Below are 19,282 nucleotides of genomic sequence, written 5' to 3' on the forward strand. Positions count from 1 at the left end.
ATACTGTTATTACTACTGTTATTACTACTGCTATAATTGCAACTACTACAATAATACTGACCCATTAAGCAGAACCATTAGAGGTTTTGTTGTCAGCAGCAGCTTTCACTGAGCAACTAGAATATACAGAGTGCTGTTCTAGGTGCTTGGAGATATTCACACAATGTAAAGCTCTTAAAAGGCTTATAATCATATGGGGGAGACAAGCAGACACCGATCACAAGCATACAGTCATTAAAAGAGAAAGAGCAAAGATGCAGGACAGCCTAAATTGGAACTTGGGGAATAATCAGATTGTCTCTGTTGAAGGAGATAACTTTTTACAGAGAGCTCTGAAATTGTAGATGGATATGATTTGGTAGATTTGAGTAGGGAAGGAATTTCATGCAGGAAGAAGAAAGTGTGGACAAGCTTGTTGTGGGCAGGGAATGTGTTTACCAACTCTATTTTACTGTACTCTTGCAAGCGTTTAGTACAGTGCTCTGCACACAGTAAGCCATCAACAAATACAATTCATTGATTGATTAATAATAACAAGGATCAGATTCCAGGAGGGCCATCTGTTTTCCAATGCTGTTTTTATGTTATACTCTCCTAAGTGCTTAGTGCAGTGCTTTGCACACAGTAATGGCTTAGTGGATAGAGCACGGGCTTGGGAGTCCAAAGGTCATGGATTCTAATCCTGGCTCTGACACTTGTCTTCAGTGTGACTTAGAGCAAGTCACTTCACTTCTGTGGGCCTCTGTTCCCTCATCTGTAAAATGGGAATTAAGACTGTAAGCCCCACGTGGGACAGGGATTTTGTCCAACCCAATTTGCTTGTATCTACCCCACTACTTAGAACAGAGCCTGGCACATAGTAAGCACTCAACAAATACCATATCATCATCATCATCATCATTAAGTGCTCAATTAATACGATTGAACTATTGTTCAGTGTAGTTCTCAGAGATTTGGTAGCAGGATGGGGCAATACCAGAATCTGGGCATCATGGGTTAATCCTGCTTATGCCTTGGTTTATTAAGCAGTCAGGAAGCATGCTCAAGGAAGTTCTATAATGATCTCTCTGACTTGTTTGTGCCCCCCGAGCAGTCTCCAGATTAGAGCCATGAATCTGCGGCAGGCTCTTCTTGGAATCAAGTGTGGCCCCTGACTTGTGCCATTAGCTTAGTTTCCACAGCCAAAAATTATAGAGGAAAATGGGCATAAAGTGGCTAGGCCACTTTGAGTTGGAAAGAGCCGAAGAGGAGCCTGATTGCGGCCCCATGTCGCATGATTTCATTATGTTTGGTCCTGTTGCATAAAAGATTTGCCAACTGCTGTTCTAAAGGATCAACCTCAGTTCCTCCCAAATGACATTTTCAAATCTCTGAAAGTTGGGAGTCCCTTTGGCACTTGAGCAGCAGGCCTGAAGCCATCCCTTTACTTCTTTATATTTCCTTCTGCTTAACATTTTCTTGTTGTAAATATGATTTCCATTGCTAAATCCTAAATAGGTGCTCACCAGCTCAAATCAATCTTCGCTCAATCTGTGGGATACAGTCAATGAAAATTTGATGTTCCCTAGGCTGCTCTGGGAAGCCTTTTTTTTCCAGCTAGTAGATTTCATCATCTGGATAAAAACCAGAAATAGCTTTGGTGCTGTTTGCAACTTTCCGAAATTGGCTAACGTTATGTTTTTTAATCTACCATCTCTGAAGAGTAGCAGATACTTCAAAAACTATGTTTCTAGTCCAGATAGGCAATCAGGCCACATTAATTATGAATTTTTTGCATTTGGGAAGATTTCCCCAAGTTTTGGAATACTATTATTACTACTACTAATAATAATGATAATGGAAGTTTTTATAAAGCACTTATATGCAAAATGCTTTGCTAAACTGTGGGTTATTCATACCATCGTATTTATTGAGCACTTACTTATACCAAGCACTGTACTAAGCGCTTGGAATGTACAATTTGGCAATAGCTAGAGACAATCCCTGGCCAACAATGGGCTGACAGTCTAAAAGGAGTCTAGGAGACTGTGAGACATTTGAACCTATAAGAAAGATCGCAGAAGCAGAGCCATTCTGGGTAGTAGAAGGCTGACCCTGGGACATGATTGAAATTTAAAAAATCATAAATGGTGAAGACAAGGTGAACCTAGAATTGTTGTTCCAAAATTTCCAAAACAGCAGTACAAGGGGGCACCCATTGAGGCTTGAAGGTAGTGGATTCAAAGCCAACAAAAGGAAACACTTCACACCATGGGAGGTAAGCATATGGGATTTGTTACCACGAGAAGTCGTACAGACCAGAAGTGTCAGTGGGTTCAAGAGGGGTTTGGATATGTTCATGTATGAGAAATCTGTAATGGGTTACTGGAGGGAAAAGTTAGGGGTATAGAAGGAAAAGTTAGAGTGTCTGTTCATTAACCTCTTCTGACCCACATAAAAGTGATAGCAAACCAAGACTAAGTTTTACTGGATGACTGGGAAATGACCAGTGCTTGGCTAGCCCTCATTCTAGGAAAAGAAATCATAGTTCAAAACAGGGGTGTTTATGGGCTCAGTGTAATTTCTTAAAAAATACAATTTGTTAACCAGAATAATGTAGTTTCTCAAAGCCTGCCTGCATTAAAAAATATCACTCTCAGTATTCTCTGATTGTGGGGTTTTGGGCACACACTTTACTAAATCTGTCCTTAAAATAGCCTCTGATCACCAATGAAATACAGGATTACATTCACAATAGCATTTGTTAGTTTTAAAGCTCTCAAGAGACTAACACCTTTCTGCCTCATGGGCCATGCAGTATGTCCTTTAATATACCCTTGGAAATATGTGCTGTTTTTATAGTTTCTGGAATCATACGAATTCATTGGGTATATTCACCATTTTATTCCCTGCTAAAATATGTCTGCTGTTGTGTAGGCAATATGCTTAATGTTTCAACTTACCCTCTTGTTTTCTTAAGAATTCTTGGCTTTTTTTGGCAGACGTAGTAGCATTGCTAAGTACCTTCTGTCAATTTCAAATGGGGGTAATTATATGAATCATTTGGGATTTTTTGGTTGGGACAGGATGAAGTTAAATAGGAGGCCATTTTATGAGTCATACAATAAATGAACCAAGTGACTTAGGGCATTAGTAAGGTCAGGGATATATTTTGTTCGACAACATATCTACAATCATATATTAGATGTACAATTGCATGTATACATGCACACTAGTTATCAATTAATGTTCTTATTGAGTACTTAACTGTGCAGAGCGCTGTACAAAGCACTTAGGAAAGTACAATAAAACAGAGTGGGTAGACCTGATCCCTGCCTTCAAGGAGCTTACAGACTATAGGGGGAAACAGATATTAAAATGAATTATGAATAAGAGAAATAGAGTATAAGGTTATTGATATACATAAATGCTGTGGGGCTGGGGTGAGTATCAAAATGCTTAAGTGTAGTGTATCTACAGCTTTATTGTGGAGCCAATCCCATGGGGTTGATGGCCTCCCTCATCCCTACTCTGCCACTTGTCAGCTGTGCGACTGTGGGCAAGTCACTTAACTTCTCTGTGCCTCGGTTACCTCATCTGTAAAATAGAGATTAACTGTGAGCCCCACGTGGGACAACCTGATTACCCTGTATCCCCCCCAGAACTTATAACAGTGTTCTGCACATAGTAAGCACTTAACAAATACCAACATTATTATTATATGGATTGGCACTAAGTGAAATGACTTCATCCCCACAACTTTTTTAAGCTATAGGTCAACCATAGCTAGCTGCCCCTGCTCCTTGGATATGGAAAGGGATCAGAGGGGGATTTTGAGATATTGGCTTCACCTGTAGCTCCCAGTTAGCAGGAGAAAATTACCACAGCAGCTGCCACTCCCATTCCCATCTCCCCTGAACCCTATGGAAGAACCCTCTTACTTTCAGAAAACAGCAGAGGACAGAGGAAGCATTTTCAGGATACAGATTCATTCATTCATTCAATAGTATTTATTGAGCGCTTACTATGTGCAGAGCACTGTACTAAGCGCTTGGAATGAACAAGTCGGCAACTGATAGAGACAGTCCCTGCCGTTTGATGGGCTTACAGTCTAATCGGTACAGAGAAACAAAGCCTTAGACAATATTATATTCCAGTGGAAACTAGGGGGGGTCACATATTGGATAGAACAGCAATCAAGAAAGAAGCAGCTCTTTTGAGCAGAACTTTTGGTAGGGTTGAGAGAAGAAGTGAAAATAGTTCCAAGTGCTAAGAAGCTGCATGACCTAGTGGATAAACACGAGGCTGGGAGTCAGAATGACCTAGGTTCTAATCCCGTCTCAGCCACTTACCTGCTGATTGACCTTATGCAAGTCACTTAACTTCTCTGTGCCTCAGTTACCTCATCTGTAAAGTGGGTATGAAAACTGTGAGCCCCATGTGGGACATGGACTGTGTACAACCTAATTAACTTGTATCTAGCCCAGTGCTTATTACAGTGCCTGGCACATGGTAAATGTTTAACAAATATCATTAAAAAGTGCTGCAAACATCAAACATGATAGCACAACAAAGGACAGCCTTGGCATGATGTACGTAATGCAACCAGGACTGTAGGTCCTGCATTGGTCTTTTCTGAGTCACACATGGTCATATTGGATTTCATCAGCATAGCATAATCTTTTGATTTAAAGTACAGACACTTATATAATAATAATTATTATGATACTTGTTAAGTGCCATGTGCCAAGCACCGTACTAAGCGCTGGAGTAGATACAAACAAATAGGGTTGGACACAGTCCCTGTCCCATGTGGGGCTGACAGTCTCAGTCTCCATTTCATAGATGAGGTAACTGAGGCCCAGAGAAGTAAATGACTTGCCCATGGTCACACAGCAAACAGGTGTTGGAGCCGGGATTAGAACCCATGACATTGTGACTCCCAGGCCCATGCTCTATCCACTACACCATGCTGCTTCTCTGAATAATAATTTTGATATTTGTTAAACACTTACTTGTATGCCAGGCCCTGGCCAAAGCGCTGCGGTGGAAACAAGCAAATGGGTTTGGGCACATGGCCTGTCTCCTATGGGGATCACAGTCTCAATCTGCATTTTACAGATGAGTGAAATGAGGCATAGAGAAGTGAAATTACTTGTCTAAGGTCACACAGCAGGCAATTGGTGAGCAGGATTAGAACCCATGATTTCCTGACTCCTAGGCCTGTGCTGTATCTACTGAGCACTGTCCCAAGGTCTGGGTGGAAACAAGTTAATCAGGCTGGTTACAGTACCTGTCCCTTTGGGGGCTAGCAGTCCAGTAGCCCCCTTGCAGTAGTCTAATGCTGCTGAAAAGCAGCGTGACATAGTGGAAAGAGCACTAGCTTGAGAGTCAGAGGTCATGGATTCTAATCCCTGCTCTGCCACTTGTCAGATGTGTGACTTTGGGCCAGTCATTTTATTTCTCTGGGCCTCAGTTACCTCATCTGGAAAACGGGGATTAAGACAGTGAGCCCCTGTGGGACAACCTGATTACCTTATATCTACCCCAGTGCTTACAACTGTAATTGGCACATAGTAAGTGCTTAACAAATACCATAATTACACCCCTTCTAGACTGTGAGCCCTTTGTTGGGTAGAAATTGTCCCTATCTGTTGCCGAATTGTAATTTCCAAGAGCTTAGTACACTGCTCTGCACACAGTAAGCACTCAATAAGTACGATCGAATGAATGAAAACTCTGTGGGACAAGCCCAGGGCCCAGCCCACCCCAACATGTATGTGCACACTCTTGCATACACAACAAAGTGGTCATTGTTTTCTATTTTTAGATTGGATATGAGGAAGGAGACTAGACTCGCAGCAAGAAGCAATTAGGTGAGATATTAGAAAGGACTCATCTTTTAATAACAGGATAGACTCTCAATTTTCAGTTTAAGTGCAGTGTGGATGAAGAAAGTATATAAGCAAAGACACCTAAATATCAGTATCTTGTTAAGTAACTTTCTATAATTTCAATTTGGTTTCAAAATAATGAAGCCGCATAGAGTGACATCCTCTTGAAGTGGGAAAATAAAAGAATGAGTCAAAAAATATGAGGAATATCCTAAAATGCTAATAGATTGACTTCCTGCATCTTCACAACTTCTATTCCCTTAATTCCTAGGACATGAATAATTAAGTTTAAAACTAGGTATTCAGGCAAAGGAAGTAAACCATGGGTAACAGGAGAAAGAAAAGAACAAGAGAGGCATAACTTCATGATAATAGTGATGGTTTTTATTAAGTGTTTACTTTGTGCAAAAAACTGTATTAAGCGCTGGGGGAAAATGCACAGGTAATTATTAGATACAGCCCTTGGCTTTCAAAGGACTCTCAGTCTTCTAAGAATTGAGCTACTGATGCCATCCCCATTTATTTGAGAAATGCAAATACTATTTATTTAAATAACCAAGATAGGAACCCAAATTTCATATTATCAGTCATGGCAGGTAAAACTTAACTGCCAACAATAACAACAAACAATCACACTATGGGATTTCTGCTGGCAGTACCTTTTCTCTTATTTACTTTGCTTTCATTTTCTACAGGTTTTGGAAAACCATCAACTTTCTTTTGAACACATTTTCAGATTACTTATATGTATATTTCATACTCCCAAGTAGAGGGGTTTCATAAATCTGGAATTAAAAGACTCTGGATTTTTTTTTTTTTTTTTTGTCTTTTAGCGCCTGCCGGTGAGAAAGATTCCTTGCAGAGCCAATGCACCATCAGGTTCATTTTTTGCACGAGACAACACAGCTAATTTCCTCTCCTGGTGCAGAGATGTTGGGGTGGATGAGACATGCCTATTTGAATCAGAAGGGTTGGGTATGTATTTCATTTAGAATTGTAGCTATTATAATGTCCTTTTAAAACATTCTGGTCAGCCTGTGAAATGTATGCAGAATAAGCAAAGCTTTCTAAAGTCATTGGCTATTAAAAGCCATCTTGTTCTCACAGTGTCCTTTTTTAGTGTTAATTTCTAGTTGCTTATTTGTCAGAGAAATTATTAGTATTTCTATCATCTTAAATTGGCTAAATATTAGAATACCTAATTACTTTTCACCTAGAAATAACGAATAACCAGGCAGATAAGCATTTCATTAATTAAACAGTGTTGTAAGGTACATACTGACTTGGAACCTAATTATCCAGCATGGAAAGACATGTGGTTTAGTGCAAGCTTTTAGTTTGACTCCTACCAAACTTCCATATGCCAAAACTTTGAATTCAATCTTTACATAATCAGCTTCTCACCAGGATGTGGAATTATTTTAAGTGAAATCTAGTTTATTGTAAGTAGTGAGGAAATGAAATAAGAAGCAGAATGACCTAGTGTAAGGGGCAGGGGCCTGGGAGTTAGAGGACCTGGGTTCTCTTCCTGACTCTGTTACTTGTCTTCTGGGTGACCTTGGTCAAGTCACTTAAATTCTCTGTGCCTCAGCCTCTAAAATGGGGATTAAGACTGTGAGCTCCATGAGGGACATTGACTGTGTCCAACCTGATCATCTTGTTTCTACTCCAGTACTTCATTCAGTGGTACATAATAAGCATTTAACAAATGCCATTAAGAAATAGGAAAGACAAGATGATTAACAAGAATGTTGCTTTTTAAGCTGGTCTAATATTCTGCAGAAGAGGCTGTTCCAGATTTTAGTAGTCTTGATGTTGATTCCTTGACAAATTGTCAGCCACTTCCTTCACTGACTACAGCCACTTTCCAGAGCCATTGCAAGAAACAAGTCCTCACCCATTAGCTCCACCAACCAAAGAATTCTCCAGTTTCCAGAGAATTGGACAATCTGAAATTAGTAAATGAACCATTTCTTTTTATCTGCATATAGAATATTTTTATCTAATTTTAAAATCACAGGTGACTCTACAGATGGGATCATGCTGAAATATTTGTGCTATTACAGTCTTGGTTTAACCTATCCTATGTCAGGTTCTCTTAGTACATCAGTTTTTCTCTGGAAGAAGTTCCATGAAACACAAATGAACTATTTTTGATAAGGTAGCCATATCGCAACAAGTTTCTAATAGCATTTATTATTGGTATTATTATTTTATTTATTAAGCACTTACCATGTGTAGGATATATGAATTAATCAGAAGGGACACAGTCCCTGTCCCACATGGGGCTCACAGTCTAAGTGGGAGGGTGGACAGACACTAAATCCCCATTTTATGGCTGAGAAAACTGAGGCACAGAGATTTCTTGTCCAAAGTCATACAGTAGATAAGTGGCAGAGCCAGGATTGGAACTTAAATCCTCTGACTCCCAGGTCTGTGCTCCTTCCACTAGGCAACACTGCCTCTCATTCCTGTTAGTCTACTTAGTCTACTTGGAATTACATTTTCCATTTTTGCAAGAAAAAGAATTGAGAAGAAGAGCCATAGCTGTGATTTCATCTTGCTTCAATGTTTCATTCTCCATTACTACTGAATGTAGTGACACTGGATTAAATGACTAATTGGAGAATTTTGCTCCTTAGAGTAGCAAACAGAATGTAGGATAGTAGTTGCTAGTGTAAAAAGAAGATTCTGACCACTTAAAAATTTTGACTTAATTATCAGCTAGCGAAAGGAAACAGATGTGTTTTTATATTGCATATAGATCTGAAATTCTTTCATCGCCCCACCCCCTGGAAATCTATCTTATTTGATGCTAATTACTTTTCTCTATGGATAAGGAAGAGATTGGGTCAGTGCTGATGGCCTTGGACACACTGCTTCAAGAACTAACTTTTCACAGCCATAATACTGTGCTCTCTACTTCATATCCTTTCACACTTCGTGAAAGAGAATTTAGGGCAGTATTTAGATTAAAGATTATGTTTCAGTGGAAAATTCAAGATGAAAGAGCATCCTTTGTTTCAGGAGGATTGGAACAGCAAACAGAGTGAAAAGATTTCCTGATGAAGGAAAAAAAAGATCTGTTTGAATGGAGGATAAAATAGACTGACTGTACTGCGTGTGCATCAAGAAGCTTCTGTTTTTGTAGCTCAAAAGGTCTTTGCGTAAAAAGTCATTATCTTTGTGGCCACTGATATATCATCCTTCTGTTCCTCCACTTATCCCTTTGCGCTATTGTTTGCGAAAGAGTCTTGCTTCCCAAATCACTCAATCTAATCCTTGTCTATGCTTGCTAATAATTGTAATCTCTTGAGAGACCATGTGACAGGGAAAAATTTTGCCATTTTTCTCCTTTGGTATTCATATCAAGGCCATAGCATGTATTCTTATGTTTTGCTTATGCTGTCTGCTGTTGATTATTGACAGATAAAATTCTTCTCATACCACTGAACATTATCACACTCAGAAAAAAACAGCATTGCAACTTATCTTTTGACAGCAGTTTTTTGACACAATTTTCTTCTTGGGTTTTGTGTTTGTTTTGAAGGGTCAAAAATTTGGTTTTTTAGTCATTTATTTTTAGCTCTCATTTTCAAAGAAGGCTGAAGCAGTTTGACTAATTATCAATAAGCAATTTTTGAGTTTTAAGTTGTGAATTTTAAAATTCCTATCTTGCTCCTGTCAATTGATAGTTATTTCAATTGATAATAATTGTCACACATACAACTACAGGGATAGTTGAGACATATTTTGTAGTGTTAGGTAAATGTGCAGAGCTTACTTCAAATTTTTATAGTCTGGACACCTCTAAGCTTATCCCACCAATCTTCCATGATGGTGAAAATTTGGATTAGTAAAAGTTTTTTTTTAAGGTATTTGTTAAGTGCTTATTATGTGCCAGGCCAAGTAGTAAGTGCTGGGGTAGATAGAAGATCATCAGGTTGGACACAGACCCTGTCTCACATGGGGTTAATAATACCTTAATAGCCTTAATACCCATTTTACAGATGAGGTAACTGAGGCACAGAGAAATGAAGCAATTTGCCCAAGATCACACTGCAGACAAGTGGTGGAGCAGGCATTAGAACACAGGTCCTTCTGACTCCCAAGTGTGTGTGTCTAGGGTTGGGGAAGAGCTGTAAAAATATCTGATCTGTTTTTTCTTGGTAATAATCAACATTATCCAAATGCTTTCAACTTGCTCCCGTGATCACTGATCTTGAAATTAGAACACCTTGGCTTTTGTTTGACAATCCTTTTTTTTGTGCTTGAGTTCTTCTTATTAAAAAAAAACACCCAACATTCCAAACCTGGAAACAGATTTCACCAGTTATTTTATTGATAGAAACTAGTGTTTCTCAAATGAAAAATAAGCAGTGAGAAAAATAAAGTACACAAGCACAATGATGAGGTATCTCCAGTTAAACATGTATTTGCGTTGTTTTTTTAAAAGAAATTTATCCTTTCAAGGCCATCTCTTATTAGTATTGTGGTTAGGGCATTGCCCTCCTTGAGCAGGGAAGCAGAGGGGTGAGTGTGATGTAAATACTTAGAGGCCTAGCCTGGATGCATTTTCCAAAGGATGAGAGAGAATTTCGCCTTCCTGTATACCTCTGCCTCAGTGCCAGGCATTTCTGCAACAAAGGATTGTAATTACTTGGCATCCACTCAGAGGGGGGGACAAATGGTCAGTGGGACACAACTAGCTTTTTTTTTTCCCAGGAAATAATTCTGAAGTAAAGGAAGAAGCCAGTTGGAGTTCAAACTCAGTGTCTCTCATCCTTTATTCTGTCGGAGGCTGGAGCAGTCTCCTACCCCACTAATCCTATTGCCTTAATTAATGTTCCACCCATCCGTGTTTCCCCTCCCAATTGCTAGTCTTCATCAATACTTGGGGTCCTTCCTCTGATAATGAGCTGAGGAGGTTTTTGGGTGAGTGGCAAATGTTTCACTAATCTTAGTATTCTAAATCCCTTCTTTGAGCAAAAGAAAAATCTCATTTTCTAGAAAATTAGAATTTTAACACCTACAGTGTAGAAATTGGTGTATGAAGCATAAAATGATTTTGATATATATATAAAACATAGATTGAATGGTTTATTTTGAAAGTTTGAATGAATTATTTTAAAATAAGCCTTGGATAACACTGTCTATAATTATTTTTAATGTAGGTAATTGGCTGAGCAAATATTCACTGTCGACAGTTATTCTCTGAACATGACTTTGAATTACCATTACAATCATTTCAATGTTTTTTACCAGTAGTTCCACTTTGCTGTTGTTGTTATTATATTCCACAATAAGAAGCTATGAGAGAGCACGAGACAAGAAACTGATACTTGGTAAAAACATGCTTCTTGGGTATAGAATTTTGGTTTGCAGTAACTGTGTCAAAATTATAATATTATTGGATGGTTATAGGATCTGGAACCAGTGGATATTCTTCATCTATTTCTCCGAAAGAGAATCTACTCAGCAAGAAAAGGGTTTGCTATTCTATGTGCCAGCATGCCAATGTGTGTGACTTGTTTTGGAGTGTATAATTTCATTGTATATTTTTATTTCCTGTGCTTGTCATTTTCACCCAGTCTCATTTTGATGCAACAGAATAATAACTACGTTTTGTTCTGTAGCGTGTTTTCCAAAAACAGGACCTAAAAATGACCGAACTGCTTCATTCTAATGTTTGTTTTTCCATATTGTATTCTGGGTCACTGGTTGCATCAGAATGAGATATTGGGCTTGTTTTCTAGTGTTTTTCATAACTCGCCACATTAGTTTCAACATATTTTGTCATTTTCAGGATTATAGAAGCATTTCCAAAAGTAAGCGCTTAACAAATACCAACATTATTTTTCCAAAAACATTCACTTAAAATTTAACTACTCTCATGAAAAACAATTGTTGCAAAACGTATGAGTATTAGGTAGCCTGCAATTTCCTCTCTATTATTTATTTATTGCTCCATTAAGGTTGATAGTTAAAAGTTGAATTGATATTCCTTGCTTATTTTACATTTTTAAAAACTCTTATAAAAAGATTCATATTCATTAAAAACAGATCCCCTTTGCTAGCAGAAATGAAGTTAATTATATTGTATTTTCCATCATTTCTCCTTACAGAAAAATTTCAAAGTTTTCTTTTTAAGGTTACCAGTACTAAGGTAGTTTCTCTTAGTGTAAGTTAAAGGAGTGATAGTTATTTATCATGGGGATGACTCAGTAGTATTGATTACCTTGCCCATTTGTTCAATTCTAATAATATTTAATGCAGTTAAAAGCTGAGCCATCACTGACATATTCACCCTTTAATCACTCAGTCAATGGAATTTATTGGGTGCTAACTGTGTGCAAAAAACTGCACTAAGTTTTTAGGAGAAGTACAATAAAATAGAGTTGGTGGAGACACTCCTTGCCCTCAAGGATCTTTCAACCTAGTGGATGGAAAGCCCATCCTTTTCCTGGACATTGTCTATCAATTTAGATTCCATTTGTAGGCTAAATTGCATTTCCTGCCCTGGAAACATAGTCTATATATTCCAGACTTTTGGCCACATAAATCCAATCCTCAGGCATTCTGCATGATGACTCTTTCTAAAAAATTTTGACTTTTGGAAAAGCTCTTAATTGATAATTGGTTAAGATCATAAATCTCTCTAGTGATTTCAGAAAGACATTGTTTCACTCAAGATGAAGAAAATAGTAATAATAAAATCATTAAAGAAAAAATTCTAATAATGAAGTAACGATAAATATTTTCTTTTATCCATTCTCACAGCACTTTTTGTAAATGTAGGTTTTGAATTTTAATGAAAACATTTGTCCTTAATGAATTTATGATGAATGGCAAATGTAACATAATATATTGTAATTTTTAAAGAAAGTTCCCAAATATTTTAATTGCAACCCCGTCAACACAGTCTTTCTGAAATAGCATTAGCATATTGGCCTGCAACTAAAATACCTGAAAATAAACAATTTACTTGGAAAATATTTTGGAAACTATATCAGGTAAAGTACATAACTTTCAAGGACAAAATGAAATTAATGGTATAAAGTTGGGGATTTGAAAGGATGATATACTTTCCATTTCAATGGAGGCTGTCTACTTAATATAAATTGTTAACAGAAATATATTTTACATGCAACCTACCTACATCTATAGTTTGTATATGCTCCCCCAACTGACCTGCTCTATCTGAAGCTAATAGAATTTGGAATAAATTATCTATGATGTCTGTAAATAATGTAAATACATAGATACAATTCCCAAAGCAGCAACAGCTCAAAAATTTACATATTCCTTCGTTTGTTCATTTCTTTTTTCCCAAGTTTTCTTCTCATCACTAAACTGCCTCATATGAAGAGTCATGAAAGAATTACTTTCTACCCCTTGTATCTATATTTAAGTTACTATCAGAAATGTGAATAATAAATGAAAAGACTAAAAATTCAATAGTTTTATAAAGGTGCAATATTTATTTTAGTAGATCATTATTTAAAGTGAAACTCAAAATAGTAAAAATGCACTGAGAAAATGAAAACAGTTGAAGTGGACCTAGTACTTGAATATTACAATGGGCCTTTAGAAGGTAAATAGTTTGTAAGAGGAAAAAAATACAAGTGTTATAAGCAGGTACTATTGAACTCTGAAATAGAAGTTGATCGATGCTTAATGATTACAATATAGAGTTGTGATTAAAAACAATAGAATTAGAGTGGCCTAGTGGAAAGAGCATGGGCCTGGGAGTCAGAAGTCCTGGGTTCTAATACCACTCCATCACTTGCCTACATTGTGACCTTTGGCAAGTCACCTTAACTTCTCTGTGCCTTAGTTTCCTCATCTGCTAAATAAGGATTCAATACCTGTTCTTCCTTGTGCTTATACTGTGAGCCATATGTGGGACACAGACTGTGCCTGACTAAATTGTATCTACCCCAGCATTTAGTACAGTACAATTTTATGGTATTTGCTAAACAATTATTAATGTATCAAACACTATTATAAGTGCCGGGATAGATACAAGTGAACTAGGTTGGAGACAGTCTCTGTTCCTCATGGGGCTCACTGTCTAGTAGGAAGAAAAACAAGAAAACTGAGGCATAGAGAAGTTGTGACTTGCCCAAGGTCACGTAAGTATTTGGCAGAGCCTGGCTTAGAATCCAGGTACTCTGACTCATAGACACATGCTCTTTCCACTAGGCCATGCTGCATCACTTGGCACAGACCAAGCCCTCAACAAATTCCACAATTATTCCACAGTTCCAAAAGTATTAGACATATTAATCCCCATCTATAACTGCCATAGTTTAAATATAGAAAGAGAGGGCCCTGATGCATACTGTAATTAGGAGCAAATGGCCTATTTCTGTTGAGTACCACTTCCTTTTTTGGAATGGCTTCTGTTTTTTATGAATTGTTTTAATTTGAATGCTGGTATAGTCCTCAGGAATGCTAACAGTTAGCACGGTACATATCATAGTTCATCAGACACTTACCATTCAGCAGATGTTTAATTTATGGAACTGGTTGTTTTCTGAGTACTCTTTCCTGCTCCCCCAGTGATTTCACTAATTCATATCTTTCATCATAAACTGCATGCAAATGTGTCCATGAAATTGTGGCCTAGGCTCACCATGGTTTACCGTAATGCCCAATGTTTCACTTAGATGAAAGCATAGAGACTTTTACTGTAACTGGTTAGTTTTTCAACTCCTGTATTAGTCACTTCACTCCCACTGAACTCAACAGTATAATTTTACCATTAAAATTGTCAGGGAGGAAATCTTCAGGTCAAAAAATGATAGATTTTTTACCACCAACTTTTTCAGTTTGACTTCTGCAACTGTTTTTTGAATGCCTGATGTTCACAGGTTGCCTCACGAACCATGGTTTTTTCCAACCACAGTTCTGAATGTCACGCTTAGTGTTTTCCCTCTTGTTTGGCTTCCACTATATATGGTTTTAAATAACCATTGTTATTAATGCCTGCACATCATATCAACATCTTCAGTTTCTAGTCATCCATGCTTTCCATGTGCCATGCCAACACAACATTGAGGGGGCTTACTGCTGCTAAGATCCAGATGAGGTGTTCTATATTTTCCTCCTAATTGCATTGCCTTTAATCATAGCCTTTAAGCGAAAAGTGAGGGAGCGATTTGTGAAACAGGCAAAGAAGGAGATTTCCTCAGAAGATATGGTGGAAGTGTTGGATCACATAGCGCCTGAAGAGATGTGGCATCCATGAGGACAATTTTAGTGTGGACTCAATTATGTGAATCTTTATAAATGGTGAAACTCTTCAGTGAGAGTTGCTATGGACTCCCTATTACTTTAGTCCTATGATCTTTTGATCTTTTCAACCACAGTTTTGCCCACAGTGGGACTTTCAGAACCCAACCACAGAGATTGGTAAGGGAAAGCTGTATGTAATTACCTCAATTCCATTTTAATGTTGCTACTTTTCCTTTGCATCGTATTCTAGTTCTTTTGACATACTGTACGTTTCAAAATCTGTGGAATTTCTAGTAGTATACAGCAAGCAGGGAGGACTTCTGGATTGGGGATGGATGCTTTCTTTAAAGGTCTGGTTTCCATTCATTACTTGGATATCAGGGATTTGCAGAACTCTAGCTCTGGGAGGTGAGTAAAGTGCAGGCTTGCACACATAACTCTATGGAGTTATGGATGCGGCTGGAAAAAAGAGAAGGAAGAATGAAGACTTTGCTAACTGACATGTATCAACCTTAAGGAGCCACATCTCTCTCCCTTTTAATACTCCTGGATTTTCCCCAGTGCCCAGAGCAGATTTTCAGTAGCATGTCGGTTCCAGGCAATGATTGGTCTCTGGATCTTTTGAAGTAGCATATTGGTCATTTACTGACATAAAGATGGAATATTTAATCCTGGGTTATTTAGAAGTAAATATGAATACTGTCAAAGCGTCCTTGTACTATATATTATTTGGCTGAAAATAAACTGCTTCAGGTTAACCTTTGCTTTCAGATGCCACTATTGTCATGAATTATGTTAAGTAATTACAGTTAAATTTTAATCTGCTAAAGTATTAGTAATGGCTGATTGAAAATGGGGAAGGTGGGTGATTTCCTGAAAATGCCAAAGGGTTTCATTGTGAAAACATTTGATATAATCTTAGACTTTTGTTGTGCTAAATGAGCTGTGGATACAGAATCATTATTTGATAATTGGTCTGAATGGAAAATTATTGCTAAGTCCAGCGATTCAGTGAAAGCAGGAAGGAAGCATGCCTGTTTATCCATCAGCTTATTTTTCAACTTTGTTTGCCTTTTCAGTTCTCCACAAGCAACCCAGAGAAGTGTGTCTTTGTTTGCTGGAGCTTGGCCGCATTGCAGCCAGGTAGGCTAAACTATTCAAGAATGAAGAAGTGTTTATTTTTGCAGCATCCGTGTCAATAGACATATTTGCTGGCTCAGCACATTATGGTGCTAATGTTTATTCTGTCTCTGAGAAAATTACACACTGAAATATGGATGCCTTAAGAACATCTTGAGGACAGTTGTTCAAACAAAGTAATTCAACCCCCTCTGCTAGAGGATGGTCTTGATCCAGTTATGGAGAAGAGAAAATTTAAGTAGAAAAAAAATAGAAATCAATACAGGCCCATGTAGACAAGTCACTTTAGTAGAAATGAGGCTTCCACAAACAAAATGATGCATTTATAAATCCAATTCCCTACTTAATTTGTCCAGATATACTTAATGTTTAGTTGTCAACCCAGTATTGTACTTGCTGCAGCTGTTAATTTGTACTACATGGAAAGCAAGCCAACCCCAAGCTTGGTAGCCAAAAACTTCATTACGGTTAGATTAAAGGTACCAAAAATCCTTCAGTTAACAATCAGTCAATGCTAGTTAGTGATCACTTAGTGTATGCCAAACACTCTGCTCTGCACTGAGCCCAAATCGAGAAGGGTTGGAAGGTTAATTCTCTAAGTATGTGCTAATAAGAGTTTACATATCCTCCACATGGTTCTGAACCCATTAGTCATGAGGAGCAGTGTGGCCTAGTGGAAAGAGCATGAGCCTGGGAGTTAGATCCCTTTCTCACCTCCTTCCTCAGACCTGGAACTCCTTCCCCCTCTATATTCATTCATTCAATAGTATTTATTGAGCGCTTACTATGTGCAGAGCACTGTACTAAGCGCTTGGGATGAACAAGTCGGCAACAGATAGAGACGGTCCCTGCCGTTTGACGGGCTATATTCCAGACTACCACTTTCCTCACCTTCATAACCTTATTAAGGTCTCCTCTCCTCCAAAAGGCCTTTCCTGATTAAGTCCTCTTTTCCCAACTCCTTCTCACTTCTGCATCATCTAAGCACATGGCTCCAAACCCCTGAGCACTTAATATTAACTCCACCCGCAGCACCACAGCATTTGTGTACATATCTAATTTATTCATTTATATGAAATGTCTCTCTGACCCTCTACACTCTAAGCTCTTTGTGGTCAGGGAACATATATACCAACTCTATTATTTTGTACTCTCCTGAGCATTTCGTAAAGTGCTCTGTGTAGAGTAAGCACTCAATATATGCCACTGATTGATTGATTAGTTCAACAGTAGTGGAATTTGATCAATTCTGAATGGATTTAGTTTATACCTTTTTCTCTTCCAATATACTTTGAATTTTCAGAGGAGTTAATTAGACATTGTACCATTAAATTCAATGTTCATTATCCTACCTTTTCTCTCGAAAGGAGTCAATAGTAAAAGAAAGATTAAATTATCTAATCTCTGTTCCAGAATTCAATTTAGGTAAGTTGAACCTTTCCATGTGTTTAGAAATCTGAACATTTCTTTCCAGAGCTGCTTTTCAAAAATGTCTCATTTCATCGTATTTTTAGTCGTGACCGGAAGCAGTACTGGTGATCCCATAAGAAATCCAGTTCTGATGAGATTTCCACATTCATTTGGCAAACACTTCATCTGAATTCTGGGTGCTTGTCTAAACCAAACCAAAATACTGCGGGTTTTCCATCCACTAGATAAATGATAAATGAAGTTGTAGTGCACCAGATGCCAGATATTTGCTCCCAGAAGTTACATAAGAATATATTTTCAGCAATTTGGGAAATTTATAGCATTGGCCAAAATGTTTTTTTCTCAGCATATAGGTCTAATTCCCCAGGAACAAACCTCGAGGTATAGAGCCCTGCATGAGGCCTCCGATTGGAATCGATGGGAGACTTGGGAGGTCTGGGACAAAAACTAGGTCACTTACAGGGATACAGTGCTCCCTCCACTTTATACTATATAAAGCTTTCATCACAGACGCAAATGCTAATATTAGCATTTCAGTAAATGAGCTGGTTTCTCACTGTCATATGAATTCCTGCTAATTTCAAAATATAAAACAATGAAATCAAGTTAATGAAGTCACCAAAAAGATTTTTATGACAGTCTTACTGTCCATTTTTAGTAAAGAATATTATGCTTTTTAATCAATCCAAGTGATTTATTGAATGCCTATTGGGTAAAGAGTTCTAAGGTCTTCGGAGAGTACTGTAGAGCATCATAACAGAGGCAGAATTTAGACAAAACTTGAATGGGAGGCTAGTGATGTTTCACTTACAATCTTCCCATTATATATTGTGGCTTAATTAAGAGGACTCTAAAGTGATGAAACATTGAATAGCATTTACTTTAACCCGGTCAACCTGTTTAACTCCTTGAGGACAATTATTTTTAAAAATGTCACACAATTATCTGGAGAAAGAATTTGCCCTTTTCTGCTCTCATCATCCCAAAGGAAACTCTTACTTTAACTAGCTCAAACCAGAGGGAGAAAAAAACATTACTTTTAAAATCCTGCTCTGATTTTGAGAGAGAATGACAGACAATCTGTAATCAGCCTGCTGCACATACTGAAAAAAGGAATTTCTCTTACGTAGCTATAAAACATTTTGCTCCATAAACCAGGCCCCAGATGTCTTTTGTTTAAAAATGATAGTCTGCTGAATAGTTTCAGTAAATTTCTGGTTTTGTGATTAATTTTGCCTTAGAAAAATGGGAAGCTTCGTTCTTCGAAATTTATCAGTTTACAGGCTGGAGAGTTTACAGGTTGGCACTCTTCCCTGCTGTTTAATCTGATCTTATAAAACAAGAGTTGTAGAATAAATTTTCTTCTGGGGTGTCAGGATGGGGTTCACCCCACTTTCACATTCCAGAACCTTGGGGAGCACTGACTTGGGCAATGGATTTCTATTTCTTGCCATTTTCTCTTTGACTTTGAATCAATCAGAGAACGACAGTTTATCCCTAATAATGCCATTATAGCTCAGAGCTGGAAAGGAATTAAAACACAGTGTAGTCAGATGAAAATTCCCTGGCATAGAAAGGCATCTGAATTGGTGCAATCT

The 19,282-nt window shown here is 37.8% G+C and overlaps 1 protein-coding gene across 8 annotated transcripts in view; it reads left to right on the forward strand.

The window, feature by feature from the left end:
- Positions 1-19,282, forward strand: part of GAS2 (growth arrest specific 2) — a 119,564-nt gene that overhangs the window by 43,634 nt on the left and 56,648 nt on the right. For all 8 annotated transcript variants that reach the window (XM_016226096.3, XM_039911449.1, XM_039911452.1 and 5 more), the window contains 2 exons: positions 6,707-6,848; positions 16,193-16,256. In XM_016226096.3, coding sequence (XP_016081582.1) covers positions 6,707-6,848; positions 16,193-16,256 — 206 coding nt within the window. The remainder of the gene's footprint in view (positions 1-6,706; positions 6,849-16,192; positions 16,257-19,282) is intronic.

Source organism: Ornithorhynchus anatinus, chromosome 3 (genome assembly GCF_004115215.2).
Source record: "Ornithorhynchus anatinus isolate Pmale09 chromosome 3, mOrnAna1.pri.v4, whole genome shotgun sequence".
NCBI lineage: Eukaryota > Metazoa > Chordata > Mammalia > Monotremata > Ornithorhynchidae > Ornithorhynchus > Ornithorhynchus anatinus.